Source organism: Tachyglossus aculeatus, chromosome 1 (assembly GCF_015852505.1).
Source record: "Tachyglossus aculeatus isolate mTacAcu1 chromosome 1, mTacAcu1.pri, whole genome shotgun sequence".
NCBI lineage: Eukaryota > Metazoa > Chordata > Mammalia > Monotremata > Tachyglossidae > Tachyglossus > Tachyglossus aculeatus.
The window spans coordinates 29,596,595-29,615,839 of record NC_052066.1 but is presented as its reverse complement, the minus strand read 5'-3'; the positions used below and the strand labels follow the sequence as shown (position 1 = coordinate 29,615,839).

The following is a 19,245-nucleotide window of genomic DNA, read 5'->3' as shown; positions in this document are numbered from 1 at the left end:
GGGGGTGGTCCACAGTGTCGAAGGCAGCTGAGAGGTTGAGGAGGATTAGGATATAGTAGGAGCCGTTGGATTTTGCAAGCAGGAGGTCATTGGTGACCTTTGAGAGGGCAGTTCCCGTGGAATGTAGGGGAGAGAAGCCAGAGAAGTGAAGTGACTGGCCTAAGGTCACACAGCAGACAAGTGGTGGAGCTGGGATTAATAATAATGATGATGGCATTTATTAAGCATTTACTATGTGCAAAGCACTGTTCTGAGTGCTGGGGAGGTTACAAGGTGATCAGGTTTTCCCATGGGGGGGGGCTCACAGTCTTAATCCCCATTTTACAGATGAGGGAACTGAGGCCCAGAGAAGTGATGTGACTTGTCCAAAGTCATACGGCTGACAATTTGTGGAGTCAGGATTTGAACTCAGGACCTTATGATTCCCAGGCCTGGGCTCAATCTACTATACCATGCTGCTTCTCCTTACTAGTTCGTTCGTTCGTTCATTCATTCATTCATTCATTCATTCATTCATTCATTCCCCAGTCCTTAGAACATTTATTCATTCATTCATTCAGGCGTGTTTATTGAGCGCTTACTCTGTGCAGAGCACTGTACTAAATGCTTGGGAAGTATAGGTCGGCAACATATAGAGACGGTCCCTACCCAACGACGGGTTCACAGTCCAGAAGGGGGAGACGGACAACAAAACCAAACATGTGGATGGGTTTTAAGTCATCAGAACAAATAGAATTAAAGCTAGATGCACATCATTAACAAAATAAATAGAACAGTAAATAGGTACAAGTAAAATAAATCGAGTAATAAATGTGTACACACATTCTAGACTGTGAGCCCACTGTTGGGTAGGGACCGTCTCCATATGTTGCCAACTTGTACTTCCCAAGCACTTAGTACAGTGCTCTGCACACAGTAAGCGCTCAATAAATACAATTGATTGATTAATAACGGTAGTAATTGTGATTTGAAAGAGTCTCTGACTTTTACGCTGAGATTTAGCTCCTCTCTTCCTCTTCCCTGTAGGAGTGCTGCACTTGAGATGGAGTTACCATCCCTCTGCTTGTCCCTGAGTTCCGTGCTGTTGGCCGTGGGATGGAGGAGCGGGACGGGAATGACCGCAGGCGCTTCCCAAGATGTATGCAGGCTGGTGAGTTCAGAAAGCCCAGGGAGACCACCGCAGCTCCTCTGAAAATCCAGCCCATAGTATAATAATAATGATAGCATTTATTAAGCGCTTACTATGTGCCAAGCACTGTTCAAAGCGCTGGGGAGGTTACAAGGTGATCAGGTTGTCCCAAATGAGGCTCACAGTCTTCCTCCCCATTTTACGGATGAGGGAACTGAGGCACAGAGAAGTGAAGTGACTTGCCCTAAGTCACACAGCTGAGAAGTGGTGGAGCTGGGATTTGAACCCGTGACCTCTGTCTCCAAAGCCTGGGCTCTTTCCACTGAGCCATGCTGCTTCTCCATGGCCAATAAATACGATTGATTCATTGATTGTTGGGGTGTGATCGACCGAGGGGCCCCGGAGGAATGGCCTCTGGATGAAGAGGGTTAAACTTATGGGGGTCCCTTTAATAATAATACTACTAATAATAATAATTATGGTATTTATTAAGCGCTTACTATGTGCCAAGCACTGTTCTTAGCACTGGGGTAGATACAAGGTCATCTGGTTGTCCCACGTGGGGCTCCCAGTCTTCATCCCCATTTTACAGAAGAGGGAACTGAGGCCCAGAGAAGTGAAGTGACTTTCCCAAGATCACACAGCAGACAAGTGGCGGAGGCGGGATTAGAGCCCACGTCCTCCGACTCCCAAACCTGCGCTCTTTCCATTATGCCACATCGCTTCTTTAAATGATGCACTAAACCCAGTCTGGGCCCAGCTGTGAAAACTCCCCTTTCCCACCCCGCTGTGGGTGAGAAGTCCCAAGACTCGGAGCTCCATCAATCAATCAATCAATCGTATTTATTGAGCACTTACTGTGTGCAGAGCACTGGACTAAGCCATCAGATCTGGGTCCGCTCTGTCTGGGATCCTGTGGCTCTGTGGAAAGAGCCCGGGCTTGGGAGTCAGAGGTTGTGTGTTCTAATTCATCCAGTCACATTTATTGAGCGCTTCCTGTGTGCAGAGCACTGGACTAAGCGCTTGGTAGTACAAGTCGGCAACATCTAGAGGCGGTCCCTACCCAACAATGGGCTCGCAGTCTAGAATGGGGAGACAGAGAACAGAACAAAACATGGAGACAGGTGTCAAAACCGTCAGAATAAATAGAATTCCTCAACGCCAACTCTCTCCTTGACGTCCTCCAATCTGGCTTCTGTCCCCTCCACTCCAAAGAAACTGCCCTCTCAAAGGTCACCAATGACCTCCTTCTTGCCAAATCCAACGGCTCCTACTCTGTCCTAATCCTCCTCGACCTCTCAGCTGCCTTCGACACTGCGGACCGCCCCCTTCTCCTCAACACGCTATCCAACCTAGGCTTTACAGACTCCGTCCTCTCCTGGTTCTCCTCTTATCTCTCCGGTCGTTCATTCTCAGTCTCTTTTGCAGGCTCCTCCTCCCCCTCCCATCCCCTTACTGTGGGGGTTCCCCAAGGTCCAGTGCTCGGTCCCCTTCTGTTCTCCATCTACACTCACTCCCTCAGTGACCTCATTCGCTCCCACAGCTTCAACTTTCATCTCTACGCTGATGACACCCAAATCTACATCTCTGCCCCTGCTCTCTCTCCCTCCCTTCAGGCTCGGGTCTCCTCCTGCCTTCAGGACATCTCCATCTGGATGTCTGCCCGCCACCTCAAACTCAACATGTCCAAGACTGAGCTCCTTGTCTTCCCTCCCAAACCCTGCCCTCTCCATGACTTTCCCATCACTGTTGACGGCACTACCATCCTTCCCATCTCACAAGCCCGCAACCTCGGTGTCATCCTCGACTCCGCTCTCTCATTCACCCCTCACATCCAGTCCATCACCAAAACCTGCTGGTTTCACCTCCACAACCTCACCTAGATCCGCCCTTTTCTCTCCATCCAAACCGCTACCTTGCTGGTACAGTCTCTCATCTTATCCCGACTGGATTACCGCGTCAGCCTCTTCTCTGATCTCCCATCCTCCTGTCTCTCCCCGCTTCAGCCTATACTTCACTCTGCTGCGTGGGTCATCTTTGTGCAGAAACGCTCTGGGCATGTCACTCCCCTCCTCAAAAACCTCCTGTGGTTGCCTGTCAACCTATGAATCAAGCAAAAACTCCTCACCCTGGGCTTCCAGGCTGTCCATCCCCTCGCCCCCTCCTACCTCCCCTCCCTTCTGTCCTTCTCCAGCCCAGCCCGCACCCTCCACTCCTCTGCCGCTCACCCCCTCACCGGGCCTCGTTCTCGCCTGTCCCCCCATCAACCCCCAGCCCACGTCCTCCCCCGGGCCTGGAATGCCCTCCCTCTATTCTATTTATTTTATTAATTGTGTACATATGTCTAAAATTCTATTTATTTATACTGCTGCTATTGATGCCTGTTTACCTGTTTTGATGTCTGTCTCTCCCCTTCTAGACTGTGAGCTCGTTGTAGGCAGGGATTGTCTCTGTTGCTGAATTGTACTTCCCAAGCACTTAGTTCAGTGCTCTGCCCACAGTAAGCGCTCAATAAATACGATTGAATGAATGGAGGTAGTAGCAGTAATAATAACAATAAGAAGCAGTGTGGCTCATTGGAAAGAGCCTGGGCTTTGGAGTCAGAGGTCATAGGTTCAAATCCCGACTCTGCCACTTGTCAGCTGGGTGACTTTGGGCAAGTCACTTCACTTCTCTGTGCCTCAGTTCCCTCATCTGTAAAATGGGGATTAAAACTGTGGGCCAACCTGATTACCCTGTAACTCCCCCAGTGCTTAGAGCAGTGCTTGGCACATAGTAAGTGCTTAACAAATACCATTATAACTTGTACTTCCCAAGCGCTTAGTACAGTGCTCGGCACACAGTAAGCGCTCAATTAATACGATTGAATGAATGAATGGTCTTTGTTAAGTGCTTACTGTGTACCAAGCACTGTTCTAAGTGCTGGGGTGGATGCAGGGTAATCAGGTTGTCTCACGTGGGGCTCACAGTCTTCATCCCCATTTTACAGATGAGCGAACTGAGGCACAGAGAAGTGACATGCCCGAGATTACACAGCAGCCAAGTGGCAGAGCCGGGATTAGAACCCATGTGTAATACTTCTAGACTGTGAGCCCACTGTTGGGTAGGGACCGTATCTGTATGTTGCCAACTTGTACTTCCCAAGCGCTTAGTACAGTGCTCTGCACACAGTAAGCGCTCAATAAATACGATTGATTGATTGATTGATTGATTGATCAGTACTACTAGTAGTAGAAGTGAGCCCATTATGGGCAGGGATTGTCTCTATTTGTTGCTGAATTGTACTTCCCAAGCGCTTAGTACAGTGCTTGGCACACAGTATGCACCCAGTAAATACGATTGATGAATGAATGAAGTATAGTAGGCCCTAGACTGTAAGCTCTTCGTGGGTAGGGAATCTGTCTGTTATATGGTTACATTGTATTCCCAAGGCTTACTAGGGCGCTTAGCACACAGTAAGTGTTCAATAAATACGATTGACTGACTGACTAGTAGTAGTAGAATGAGCAGGAGCCTCAGAAGAAATGTGGATAGAGCACAAGACTGGGAGTCAAAAAGTCCTGGGTTCTAATCCTGGCCCTGCCACTTACCTGCTGGGGGATCTTGGGCAAGTCACTTCATTCCGTTGCGCCTCAGTTACCTCATCTGTAAAATGGGGCTTAAGACTGTGAGCCCCATATGGGTCCAAGACTGTGTCCAACCTGAGTAGCTTGTATCTACAGCAGTGCTTAGTACAGTGCCTAGCATACAGTAAGTGCTGGTCAAATTCCATTAAGAAAAACATTAATTCATTCAGTCAATCGTATTTATTGAGCGCTTACTGTGTGCAGCGCACTGGACTAAGCGCTTGGAAAGTACAATTCGGCAACAAATAGAGACAATTCTTACCCAACAATGGGCTCACAGTCTAGAAGGGGGAAAACGGTAGCAAAAGCAGTAGCAGTAGTAATAATAATTATGATGATGGTATTTGTTAAGCACTTACTGTGTGACAGGCACTGTTGTAAGCACTGGGGGAGATACAAGATAATCAGGATGTCCCACAGGGGGCTCACAGTCTTCATCCCCATTTTACAGATGAGGGAACTGAGGCACAGAGAAGTTAAGTGACTTGCCCAGAGTCACACAGCTGACAACAGTGCTAAGCGCTTAGTACAGTGCTCTGCACACAGTAAGCGCTCAATAAATACGATTGATGATGATGAAGTGGCAGAGTCAGGATTAGAACCCATGACCTCTGACTCCCAAACCCATGCTTTTTCCACTCTGACTGCTAAATCTCAGTCTCTTTCATGGCCTTCTGCCTTCTACCCCCAACTGTGTTGATGACTTGACACCTGTCCACATGTTTTGTTTTGTTGTCTGTCTCCCCTTCTAGACTGTGAGCCCATTGTTGGGTTGGGACCGTCTCTATATAATAATAATAATGATGGCATTTGTTAAGCGCTTACTATGTGCAAAGCACTGTTCTAAGCGCTGGGGAGGTTACAAGGTGATCAGGTTGTCCCACGGGGGCTCCCAGTCTTAATCCCCATTTTACAGATGAGGTCACTGAGGCCCAGAGAAGTGAAGTGACTTGCCCAAAGTCACACAGCTGACAGTTGGCGGAGCCGGGATTTGAACCTTTGACTCCAAAGCCCGGGCTCTTTCCACTGAGCCATGCTGCTTCTCTATATGTTGCCAACTTGTACTTCCCAAGCGCTTAGTACAGTGCTCTGCACACAGTAAGCGCTCAATAAATATGATTGGGGGTCCCTCAAGGCTAAGTTCTCGGTTCCCTTCTCTTCCCAGCACTTAGAACGGTGCTTTGCACATAGTAAGTGCTTAATAAATGCCATTATTATTATTATTATTATTATTATTTAGTATTATTATTATTATTATTCACCTACACTCACTCCCTTGGAGAACTCAATTGCTGTCACAGCTTCAACTAACATCTCTATTCATCTGATTCCCCAAATCTACATCTCCAGCCCTGATCTTTCTCCTTCTTGGAAATCATACGTTTCCTCCCCCCTTCAGGTCATCTCTACCTGAATATTCTGCCATTATATCCAACTTAACATGTCAGGAACAGAATTCCTTATCTTCACCCCCAAACCCTGTCCTTCCGCAACTTTCCCATCACTGTAGACGGCACCACTACCGTCCCCGTCTCACGAGCCTGTAACCGCGGCATTATTCTCGGTTCACCTCTTTCATTCGACCCATATACTCAATCTGTCGTTCATTCATTCAATCGTATTTATTGAGCGTTTACTGTGTGCAGAGCACTGTACTAAGCGCTCAGGAAGTCCAAGTCGGCAACATCTAGAGACGGTCCCTACCCAACAACGGGCTCCCAGTCTAGAAGGGGGAGACAGCCAGCAAAACAAAACAAGTAGACAGGTGTCAATACCATCTAAATAAATAATAATATAATAATATGATGGCATTTATTAAGTGCTTACTATGTGCAAAGCACTGTTCTAAGCACTGGGGAGGAAACAGGGTTATCAGGTTGTCCTACATGGGGCTCACAGTCTTAATCCCCATTTTACAGATGAGGGAACTGAGGCCCGGAGAAGTAGAGAAGCACCGTGGCTCAGTGGAAAGAGCACGGGCTTTGGAGTCAGAGGTCATGGGTTCAAATCCCAGTTCCGCCAACTATCAGCTGTGTGACTTAGGGCAAGTCACTTAACTTCTCTGGGCCTCAGTGACCTCATCTGTAAAATGGGGATTAAAACTGTGAGCCCCCGGTGGGACAACCTGATCACCTTGTAACCGCCCCAGTGCTTGGAACAGTGCTTTGTACATAGTAAGTGCTTAACAAATACTATTATTATTATTATTATTATTATGTGACTTGCTGAAAGTCACACAGCTGACAAGTGGCGGAGCCGGGATTCGAACCCATGACCTCTGACTCTGAAGACCATGCTCTTTCCACTGAGCCATGCTGCTTCTCTAAATAAATAGAATTATAGATATATACACATCATTAATAAAATTAATAGAGTAATAGATATGTACAAATATGCACAGGTGCTGTGGGGAGGGGAAGGAGGTAGGGCAGAGGGAGGGAGTAGGGGCTATGGGAAGGGGAGGAGGAACAGAGGATGAGGAGGGCTGAGTGTGGGAAGTCCTCCTGGAGGAGGTGAGCTCTCAGTAGGGTTTTGAAGGGAGGAAGAGAGCTAGTTTCAGCAAATAATTTTGGTTCTATCTCCCCAACATTACTAAAATCCACTCTTTCCTCTCCGGCCAAAATATTACTAAGCCCCAGACTGAGCTCCCTTTTTCCTCTCCTCCTCCCCATCCCCCCCGCCCTACCTCCTTCCCCTCCCCACAGCACCTGTATATTTGTCTGTACAGATTTATTACTCGATTTATTTTACTTGTACATATTTACTATTCTATTTATTTTGTTCATGATGCGCATCTAGCTTTAATGCTATTTGTTCTGACGATTTTGACACCGGTCTGCATGTTTCGTTTTGTCGTCTGGCTCCCCCTTCTAGACCGTGAGCCCGCTGTTGGGTAGGGACCGTCTCTAGATGTTGCCAACTTGTACTTCCCAAGCGCTTAGTACAGTGCTCTGCGCACAGTAAGCGTACAATAAATACGATTGAAAGAATGAATGAATTATGATGCTGATCCAAACACTTACCCTATCCCGCCTTGACTACTGCCTCAGCCTCCTGGCTGATCTCCCTGCCTCCTGTCTCTCCACGCTCCGCTCCATATTTCACTTTGCTGCCTCGATCGTTTTTCTCAAAAAAAGCTCAGTCCACGTCCTCCCGTCGTCAAGAACCTCCAAGTGGTTGCCCATCCACCTCCGCAGCAAATGGAAGCTCCTTATCGTCGGCTTCAGGGGAAGCAGCGTGGCTCAGTGGAAAGAGCCCGGGCTTTGGAGTCAGAGGTCATGGGTTCAAATCCCAGCTGCACCAATTGTCAGCTGTGTGACTTTGGGCGAGTCACTTCACTTCTCTGGGCCTCAGTTACCTCATCTGTAAAATGAGGATGAAGACTGTGAGCCCCACGTGGGACAACCTGATCACCTTGTAACCTTCCCAGTGCTTAGAACAGTGCTTGGCACATAGTTAGTGCTTAATAAATGCCATTATTATTATTATTATTATTTAAAGCACTCAGTTACCTGGCCGCCTCCTCCCTTACCTTACTTATTTCCTGCTACAAGCCAGCCCTCACACTTTACTCCTCTAACGCTAACCGACCGCTCTATCTCCATCTCATTTTTCTCACCTGAAACCCCTCACCCACGTCCTTCCTCTGGCCTGTAACTCCCTCTCCACGTCGAATACAACACACACGATTGTAAGCTCGCTGCAGGCAGGGAACGTGTCGACCGACACTGTTATATTGTTCTCTACCGAGAGCTTGGTAAGGTGCTCTGCACAAGGTAAATGCTGAATGAATACAACTCTCCCCATCTTCAAAGTCTTATTAAAGTCACATCTCCTCCAAGAGACCTTCCCCAACTAAACGGTCATTTGCCCTTTTCGCATCTCTTCTGCATTGCCCTTGCGCTTATATTTCATCATCAATCGTATTTATTGAGTGCTTACTGTGTGCAGAGCACTGTATTAAGCGCTTGGGAAGTCCAAGTTGGCAACATATAGAGACAGTCCCTACCCAACAGTGGGCTCACAGTCTAAAACGGGGAGACAGAGAACAAAACCAAACATACTAACAAAATAAAATAAATAGAATAGATATGTACAAGTAAAATAAATAAATAAATAAATAAATAAATAGAGTAATAAATATGTACAAATATACAAATGTACAATGTACAATATGTACAAATATGTATGTGCTTATATTTGTCCCCTTTATTCTCCCCACCATCATTCATTCATTCAATCGTATTTAATGAATGCTTACTGTATGCAGAGCACTGTACTATGCGCTTGGAAAGTACAATTCAGCAACAGAGACAATCAGACCCAAAGCACTTAGGTCCGTATCCATAATTTATTTTTATGTCTGTGTTCCCTGCTAGTCTGTAAATTCCTTTTGGACAGGGAACATAATAATAATAATAATGGCATTTATTTAGCGCTTATTATGTGCAAAGCACTGTTCTAAGCACTGGGAAGGTTACTAGGTGACCAGGTTGTCTCACGGCGGGGGGGCTCACAGTCTTAATCCCCATTTTATAGATGAGGTCACTGAGGCACAGAGAAGTTAAGTTCATTCATTCATTCATTCAATCGTATTTATTGAGCACTTACTGTCTGCAGAGCACTGTACTAAGCGCTTGGGAAGTACAAGTCGGCAACATCTAGAGACGGTCCCTACCCAACAACGGGCTCACAGTCTAGAAGGGGGAGACAGACAACAAAACTAAACATGTGAACAGGTGTCAGGTCATCAGAATAAATAGCAGTAAAGCTAGATGCACATCATTAACAAAATAAATAGAATAGTAAATCAATCAATCAATCAATCGTATTTATTGAGCGCTTACTATGTGCAGAGCACTGTACTAAGCACTTGGGAAGTACAAATTGGCAACACACAGAGACAGTCCCTACCCAACAGTGGGCTCACAGTCTAAAAGAAATGTAAAATGTACAAGTAAAGAGATGAGATGAGGGCCTCAGTTCCCTCATCTGTAAAATTGGGATTAAGAATGTGAGCCCCCCATGGGACAACCTGATTACCTTGTATCCTCCCCAGCGCTTAGAACAGTGCTTGGCACGTAGTAAGCACTTAACAAATACCATCATTATTATTATCATTACATACAGGGGCTGTGGGGAGGGGAAGGAGGTAGGGTGAGGGGGAGAGAGGGAGACTCTCTCTTTGGGCAAATTAATTCCCCGAGGTCACACAGCTGACAATTGGTGGAGCCGGGATTTGAACCCATGACCTCTGACTCCAAAGCCCGGGCTCTTTCCACTGAGCCACGCTGCTTTTCTACATGTCTACCGACTCTGTGATATTCCACTCTCCCAAGTGCTTAGTACAGTGCTCTGCACACAGTAAACTCTCAGATACAAATGGATTGATTGAGATTAATAATGATAATAATAATGGTAATTTTGGTACTTAATAATAATAATAATAATAATAATGGCTTTTGTTAAGCGCTTACTATGTGCCAAGCACTGTTCTAAGCACTGGGGAGGTTACAAGGTGATCAGGTTGTCCCACGGGGGGCTCACAGTCTTCATCCCCATTTTACAGATGAGGTCACTGAGGCCCAGAGAAGTTAAGTGACTTGCCCAAAGTCACCCAGCTGACAATTGGCAGAGCCGGGAATTGAACCCCTGACCCCTGACTCCAAAGCCCGGGCTCTTTCCACTGAGCCACGCTACTTGTTAAGTACTTACTCTGTGCCAGCCACTGAACTAAGCGCTGGGTTGGATACAAGCAAATCAGGTTGGACACAGTCCCTGTCCCACGTGGGACTCACAGTCTCAACCCCATTTTCCAGATGAGGTAACTGAGGCCCAGAGAAGTGAAGGGACTTGCCCAAGGCCACACAGCAGACGAGTGGCGGAGCCAGGATTAGAACCCGTGACCTTCTGATTCCCAGGCCTGTGCTCTGGCCACTACGCCAGAGTAGTAATAGCAGTGGAGGTCTTGTTTTATGCCGTCGAGTCGTTTGGGAAAAGCAGTCGTAATTAAGAAGCCGCATGGCGTAGCGGGTTCATTCATTCAATCGTATTTATTGAGCGCTTACTGCGTGCAGAGCACTGTACTAAGCGCTTGGGAAGTCCAAGTTGGCAACATCTAGAGACGGTCCCTACCCAACAGCGGGGGATTGAACACGGGCCTGGGAATCAGGAGGATCTAGGTTCTAATCCCGGCTCTGACACTTGTCTGCTGTGTGACCTTGGGCAAGTCATTTAACATATCTGTGCCTCACTTACCTCATCTGTAACATGAAGATTAAAACTGTGAGCCCCCCCCCCCGTCGGACAAGGGACTGTCTCTAACCCAATTGCTTGTATCCACCCCAGCGCTTACTACAGTGCCTGGCTCATAGTAAGAGCCTAACAGATACCATAATCACTGTTGAGAAGCAGCATGGCTCAAAGGAAAGAGCCCAGGCTTGGAAGTCAGAGGTCATGGGTTCTAATCCCGATTCCGCCTCTTGTCAGCTGTGTGACTTTGGGCAAGTCGCCTAACTTCTCTGGGCCTCAGTTCCCTCATCTGTAAAATGGGGATTAATCAATCAATCAATCAATCAATCGTATTTATTGAGCACTTACCGTGTGCAGAGCACTGTACTAAGCGCTTGGGAAGTACAAGTTGGCAACATATAGAGGCAGTCCCTACCCAACAGTGGGCTCACAGTCTAAAAGGGGGAGACAGAGAACAAAACCAAACATACTAACAAAATAAAATAAATAGAATAGATATGTACAAGTAAAATAAATAAATATGTGAGCCCCCACCATGGGACAACCTGATTACCTTGTATCCTCCCCAGCGCTTAGAACAGTGCTTGGCACATAGTAAGCACTTAACAAACAAATACCATCATTATTATTATTATTTATTGAGCAACCACTTCGTGTGATTGCACTGTTATAGTCACTTGGGAAATAAAGACTTGCAAAGTGACACATTCCCTGGTCCCAAGGAGCTTACACACTGACTGGAGAGACGATGGCTACAGCCCGGGCCTGTGAGTCTGAAGGTCCTGGGTTCTAATCCGGGCTCTGCCACTTATCTGCTGTGTGACCCCAGGCAAGTCGCTTCACTTCTCTGGGCCTCAATTACCTCAACTGGAAAATGGGGATTGAGACTGCGAGCCCCACATGGGACAGGGACTGTGTCCAACCCGATTTGCTTGTATCCACCCCAGCGCTTAGTACAGTGCCTGGCCCATAGTAAGCACTTAATAAATCTCAGTATTATTGTCATTAATATTAATAATGAACATAAAAATATTATATATATGTATTATTAGAGAAGCAGTGTGGCTCAGTGGGAAGAGCCCAGGCTTGGGAGTTAGAGGTCATGGGGTCTAATCCCAGCTCTGCCACTTGTCAGCTGTGTGACTTTGGGCAAGTCACTTCACTTCTCTGGGCCTCAGTTCACTCATCTGTAAGATGAGGATGAAGACTGTGAGCCCCACGTGGGACAACCTGATAGCTTTGTATCTCCCCCAGTGCTTAGAGCAGTGCTTGGCATATAGTAATCAATCAATCAATCAATCATATTTATTGAGCACTTACTGTGTGCAGAGCACTGTACTAAGCACTTGGAAAGTACAAGTTGGCAACATATAGAGACAGTCCCTACCTCACAGTGGGCTCACAGTCTAGAATGGGGAGACAGAGTACAAAACCAAACATATTAACAAAATGAAATAAATAGAATAGATATGTACAAGTAAAATAAATAAATAAATAGAATAATAAATATGTACAAACATATATACATATATACAGGTGCTGTGGGGAAGGGAAGGAGGTAAGACCGGGGGATAGTGAGGGGGACGAGGGGGAGAGGAAGCAGGGGGCTGAGTTTGGGAAGGCCTCCTGGAGGAGGTGAGCTCTCAGTAGGGCCTTGAAGGGAGAAAGAGAGGTAGCTTGGCGGATGGGCAGAGGGAGGGCATTCCGGGCCAGGGGGAGGACGTGGGCTGGGGGTCGATGGCGGGACAGGCGAGAACGAGGTACGGTGAGGAGATCAGCGGAGGAGGAGCGGAGGGTGTGGGCTGTACTAGAAGTAATAGAAGTAAGCACTTAACAAATACCAAGATTATTATTATTATTATTATTATTATTATTATCATAGAGTGGTCATGTGTGCTAAGGAGGCTGTACACGAGTTTGTAGATGGTAAGATTAAAGGAAAGGATGATATGGCTTATCACCAAGATCCGCCTTTGCTTCTCCATCCAACCTGCTACCTTGCTGGTTCAATCTCTCATCCTATCCCGACTGGATTACTGCATCGGCCTCCTCTCTGACCTCCCATCCTCCTGTCTGTTCCCACTTCGGTCCATACTTCACTCTACTGCCCAGATCATTTTTCTACAGAAGCACTCTGAGCATGTCACTCCCTTCCTCAAAAATCTCCAGTGGCTGCCTGTCAACCTTCACATGAAGCAAAAACTCCTCACTCTCGGCTTCAAGGCCATCCATCACCTCGCCCCTTCTTACCTCACCTCCCTTCTCTCCTTCTCCAGCCCAGCCCGCACCCTCCGCTCCTCTGCCATCGCTCACCTCCTCACTGGGCCTTGTCTCACCTGTCCCACATCCTCCCCCTGGCCTGGAATGCTCTCCCTCCTCAAATCCACCAAACAATCACACTTCCCCCCTTCCAATCCCTACTGAAGGCTCACCTCCTCCAAGAGGCCTTCCCAGACTAACCCCCTTTTCCTCAGTTCCCCCTCCCTTTCGGTTCACCTCGACTCGCTGCCTTTGATTTCCCCCCATCCCCACCCCACAGCACTTATGTAAATAATTCTATAATTCTATTTATTTATATTGATGCCTGTTTACTTGTTTTGATGTCTGTCTGCCCCCTTCTAGACTGTGAGCCCGACGTGGGCAGGGATTATCTCTCTTTTTTGCTGAACTGTACTTTCCAAGCACTTAGTACAGTGCTCTGCAAACAGCAAGCACTCAATAATTACGATTGAATGAATGAATGAATGAAAATGGGTGAGGAGGTGGGAAATTAATTGGGGAAAGCTTGCTGGAGGAGGTGGGATTCTAGGAGAGATTTGAGTGGGGGATACTAGTAATAATAATGGTGGTATTTGTTGAGCATTTACTCTGTGCCAAGCGTTGGGGTAATCAGGTCAGACAGAGTCACTGTCTGCCATGGAGCTTTCCAGACTGAGCCCCCTTTTTCCTCTCCTCCTCCCCATCCTCCCCGCCCTACCTCATCATCATCATCATCAATCGTATGTATTGAGCGCTTACTGTGTGCAGACCACTGTACTAAGCGCTTGGGAAGTCCAAGTTGGCAACATATAGAGACAGTCCCTACCCAACGGTGGGCTCACAGTCTAAAAGACTGTCTACCTCCACAGTCTACCTCCTTCCCCTCCCCACTGCACAGATCTGTACAGATTTATTACTCTATTTATTTTATTTGTACATATTTTCTATTCTATTTATTTTGTTAATGATGTGCATCTAGCTTTACTTCCATTTATTCTGATGACTTGACACCCGTCCACATGTTTTGTTCTGTTGTCTGTCTCCCCCTTCCAGACTGTGAGCCCGTTGGTGGGTAGGGACCGTCTCTAGATGTTGCCAACTTGGACTTCCCAAGCGCTTAGTCCAGTGCTCTGCACACAGTAAGTGCTCAATAAATACGACTGAATGAATGAGTGAATGAGCTCCCAATCTAAATAGGAGGGAAAGGTGTTCATTAATCCTTATTTTATCATTGAGGAAACTGTAACATAGAGAGGCAGGCAAGTGGCCAAGTAAGATTAAGATTTTTGTTTTTGTGGTATTGGTTAAGAGCTATGTGCCAGGCACTGTACTAGAGAAGCAGCGTAGTTCAGTGGAAATCAATCAATCAATCAATCAATCAATCGTATTTATTGAGCGCTTACTGTGTGCAGAGCACTGTACTAAGCGCTTGGGAAGTACAAGTTGGCAACATCTAGAGACAGTCCCTACCCAACAGTGGGCTCACAGTTGGGCTTGGGAGTCAGAGGTCATGGGTTCTAATCCGGCTCCGCCACTTGTCAGCTGTGTGACTTTGGGCAAGTCACAACTTCTCTGGGCCTCAATTCCCTCATTTGGAAAATGGGGAGTAAGACTGTGCGCCCCATGTGGGACAACCTCATTACCTTGTATCCCCCCCAGCGCTTACAACAGTGTTTGGCACATAGTAAGTACTTAACAAATGCCATTATTATTATTACTAGGCACTGGGGCCAATACAAGCTAATCAGTTTGGGTAGAGTCCCTGTCTCACCTAGGGCTCACCATCTTAATCCCCATTATTACAGATGAGCTAACTGAGGTACAGAAGAGGGAAATGACTTGCCCAAGGTCACATAGTGGACTAGTGGTGGATAACTGAGAGAAGCAGCATGGCCTAGTGGATGGGCCTTGAATAAGGCTTTGAAGGGAGGGGAGAGTCATTGTCAGGTGGATTGAACTTTGCAGTTGAGGAAACCGAGATCCAGAGAAGTGAGGTGACTTGGGCAAGTCACACAGCAAGTGACCGGCAGAGCCTGGGATTAGAATCCAGATCCTTCGACTCCCAAGCCCGGGCTCTTTCCACTAGGCCTAGCCTTTCGCCCCTGCGCCCCCCAATTTTCTAGCGTGGTGATGTGTTTAATAATAATAATAATAATAATAATAATAATGGCATTTGTTAAGCGAAGCACTGTTCAGGATACAAGGTGATCAGGTTGTCCCACGTGGGGCTCACAGTCTTCATCCCCATTTTACAGATGAGGTGACTGAGGCCCAGAGAAGTGTAGTGGCTTGCCCAAAGTCACAGAGTTGACAAGTGGCGGAGCTGGGATTTGAACCCATGACCTCTGACTCGCAAGCCCGGGCTCTTTCCACTGAGCCACGCTGTTTCTCAAAAAATAATGATGGCATTTGTTAAGCGCTAACTATGTGCAAAGCACTGTTCGAAGCACTGGGGAGCCTACAGGTGATCAGGTCGTCCCACGCGGGGCTCACAGTCTTCATCCCCATTTTACAGATGAGGGAACTGAGGCCCAGAGAAGTGAAGCGGCTTGCCCAAAGCAGCGTGGCTCAGTGGAAAGAGCCCGGGCTTTGGAGTCAGAGGTCATGGGTTCAAGTCCCGGCTCCACCAATTGTCAGCTGTGTGACTTTGGGCAAGTCACTTCTCTGGGCCTCAGATCGCTCGTCTGTAAAATGGGAATTAAGACCGTGAGCCCCCCGTGGGACAAACTGATCACCTTGTAACCTCCCCAGTGCTTAGAACAGTGCTTTGCACATTGTACGTGCTTAATAAATGCCATAAAAAGGGTCACCCAGCGGACAAGTGGCGGGATTTGAGCTCATGCCCTCTGACCTCCAAACCCGTGCTCTTTCCACTGAGCCACGCTGCTTTTCCCCCCTCTCCCGACCAGGTGGATGGGAGTGCTGATTGCCAGAGGAGAGGCCTGACTTCGCCCCCCACCCATCTGCCGCCCCAGCTAGAAGAGCTGCTCCTGGACGGGAACCCCATCCGGACTTTGGGCGGGCGGCTCTCCTCCTCCTACCCGCTGCTGGGGAAGCTGAGCGCCCGCGGCTGCCGGCTGGAGCTCGTCGAACCCGGCGCCCTCACGGGCAGCGCCCGCCTGTGGGCCCTGGACCTGGCGGACAACTCCCTCTCCGCCCACGCCGCCGCCACGGGGGCCGCCCTCCGCTCCCTCCCGGCCCTGAGGAGGCTGGACCTGTCGAGGAACGGCCTGACCGAGGAGACGGCCGCCCTGCTGCTCCGGAACCTCTCCTCCCTGGAGTCCCTGTCCCTGGCCCGCAACGGCCTCATGCGGCTGGACCCCTCCGTCTTCGCCGGCCTGGGCAGCCTCCGGGAGCTGGACCTGCAGAAAAACTACATCTACGAGATCGAGAAGGGGACCTTCGAGGGGCTGGGGGCCCTGGACCGGCTCGATCTGGCCTACAACATTCTCCCCTGCATCGTGGACTTCGAGCTGACCCAGCTGCGGGTGCTCAACGTGAGCAACAACATCCTGGAGTGGTTCCTGTCGTCCGGCCGAGAGGCGGCCTTCCGCCTGGAGACCCTCGACCTGTCCCACAACCGGCTCCTCTTCTTCCCGCTCCTGCCGGCGGCCAGCCGGCTCCACACGCTCCTCCTGGCCGACAACGAGATGAGCTTCTACGAGGCGGCGGCCGCGGCCCTCGGCGGGGAGGCCCGACCGCGGGGGCGGGAGGAAGTGGTGCAGTTCCTGCTCCTGGACGGCGGCCTGCTCTCGGTCACCACCGTGACCCTCTGGGAGGACTGGGCCCTGGGCGACCTGTCCTCCCTGCGCTTCCTGGACCTCAGCCGAAACCAGTTTCGCTACCTGCCGTCCGGGTTCCTGCGCAATCTGACGGCCCTCGCCCACCTGGACCTGAACCGGAACTGCCTGGAGTCGCTCGGCCTGCGGGAGGACGGGCCCCCGGGCCGGGCCCGGCCCCCGCGAGGACGAGGCCCGGCCAGGGAGGGGACGGAGGCGGCCCCCCGGCTCCTCCGGGACCTCCGCTTCCTGAACCTGAGCGTCAACCGGCTGCGGGGGCTGCCCGCCGGCTTCTTCGCCCACACCGGGAACATCACTACAGTGGACCTGAGTCACAACCGCATCCGGCTGTGCCCGCAGCCGACCGGGGCCTGCGTGGATTTCCGGGACGCGGCCTCCCTGAGGAGCCTCTCCCTGGGCGGCTGCGGGCTGGCGGGCCTGGACGCCCAGGCCTTCCGGGGGATGGCCTTGACCCACCTGGACCTGTCCGACAACGAGGGCGCCCTGTGTCGGGGTGGTCCGGCCCTGGGGCCCCTGGCCGCCACCCTGAGGGTCCTCCACCTGGGCCGCGCCGGCCTGGGGCCCAACTGCACCGAGCCGGACCTGTCCCTCTTCGGGAGCCTGCGGGTCCTGGGCCTGGCGAGCAACTCCCTGAGCGACGTCCCCCGGGCCCTGGGCCGCCTGGCCCTGGAGATCCTGGACCTGCGGCAGAACGGCCTGGCGGCCCTGCCCCGCCGGACCGTGGCCGAGCGGCTCCCGCAGAGCCTGCGGGTCCTCTACCTGGGCCAGAATCCCTTCGACTGCTGCCGGATGGAGGGCTGGGACCTCCTCCTCAGCCGGCCGGGGCTCGGCGTCCCCGACCGGGCCCGGGTCCTCTGCAACTTCTCCGCCCGCGGCTTCCGCGTGGACGACCTGCCCGAGGAGGTGGTCCGCGACTGCCGTTGGGGACGGGCCGACCCGGCCCTGCTCTACTTGGTGCTCCTCCTCCCCACCTGCCTCACCCTGCTCGTGGCCTGCGGCGTCATCTTCCTGACTTTCAAGAAGCCACTGCTGCAGGTCGTGAAGACGCGCTGCCACTGGTCCTCCGTTTACTGACCCCGGCCCGTCGGCAGGGTCGCCTCAGGGGTGGGAACTCGGCCTCCTCCTCCTCCCGAGTCCTCGCTCCCCTACTCGGTCTCCGTCGTCGAATATTTATTAACCAAAGTGGGGACTCGGGTGAAGCCGGACGCTCCTCCGGCTTTCGGTCTGTCGGAAGAGACGACCGCACTGTGCGGGCCCGCCGGCATTTTGGGGGAACTCGTTTGGGAATGCTTTCTTATGTTTTCATGGTGGTGGTTGAGTGTTTTTGTCCTGCCGTTTCGTCGGCTGGGTTTATTATGATGATGTTTTGGATGAGACGGGGGAACGGGGAAGAGGAAGCAGGGAAGGATGGATCGTACGGTAAGGAGGAACAAGAGGAGGAGGAGAAGGAGGAAGAGGAGAAGGAGGAGGAAGAGGAGAAGGAGGAAGAGAAGGAGGAGGAAGAGAAGGAGGAGGAAGAGGAGAAGGAGGAGGAAGAGGAGAAGGAGGAGGAGGAGAAGGAGGAGGAAGAGGAGAAGGAGGAGGAGGAGGAGAAGGGAAAGGAGGAGGAAGGGAAAGAAGAGGAGGAGAAGGAAAAGGAAGAGGAGGAGGAAGAGGAGAAGGGGAAGGAAAAGGAGAAGGAAAGGAAAGAAGAGGAGAAGAAGGAAAGGGAGGAGGAATGGAAGCCGAGAGAGTAATAAAAGGTGAGAAGAGTGAGTGATGGAGTGAGTGGGGATTGGGAAGGAAGAAGAAGGTCTACAAGGACCCCCCGGCTCTTGCCAAAGGGGACCCTCCTGCGTAGTTTCCCTTCCCCTCCTGGCTCTTTGGTTCAGTGGGATGGGACCAGTGTTTTAGGGGGAAGGAATGGCTAATCGGGTCTACTTGGGCAGGGGGGTGGCTGTCACTCAACTCTGTACCAGACAGTCTAGCTTTCTGGCAACCTAGCTCCTGCCCAGGGCAGCTAGGGTACGTAATGTATGCCTGTGTGCCTGGTATTTCTATTTTTGTCATCCAACCTCTCTCTGCCCACCTTCTGCCACCTAATTCCTTGGCTCCGAAGCAGAGTCTGAGGTTAAAGGGACCCGGGAAGAAATGCAATGCATTGGGAGAGAGAGAGAAAGAGAGAGAAATTGAAAGAGAG

At 50.1% G+C, this 19,245-nt stretch overlaps 1 protein-coding gene across 1 annotated transcript; it reads left to right on the top strand.

Moving 5' to 3' along the window:
- The first annotated feature begins 1,042 nt into the window (after window positions 1-1,042).
- Window positions 1,043-18,488, top strand: NRROS (negative regulator of reactive oxygen species). The gene is made up of 2 exons (XM_038750710.1): window positions 1,043-1,150; window positions 16,176-18,488. The coding sequence occupies exons 1-2, from the start codon at window positions 1,043-1,045 to the stop codon at window positions 18,138-18,140; spliced, it is 2,073 nt and encodes a 690-aa protein (XP_038606638.1). The 3' UTR covers window positions 18,141-18,488.
- Window positions 18,489-19,245: the final 757 nt, after the last annotated feature.

Bases quoted from the DNA above. Each gene is read 5' to 3' on its own strand.
- NRROS (XM_038750710.1), top strand. From the start codon at position 1,043: ATGGAGTTACCATCCCTCTGCTTGTCCCTGAGTTCCGTGCTGTTGGCC. The intron at 1,151-16,175 runs GTGAGTTCAGAA...TCTCCCGACCAG, and splicing joins CCCAAGATGTATGCAGGCTG to GTGGATGGGAGTGCTGATTG.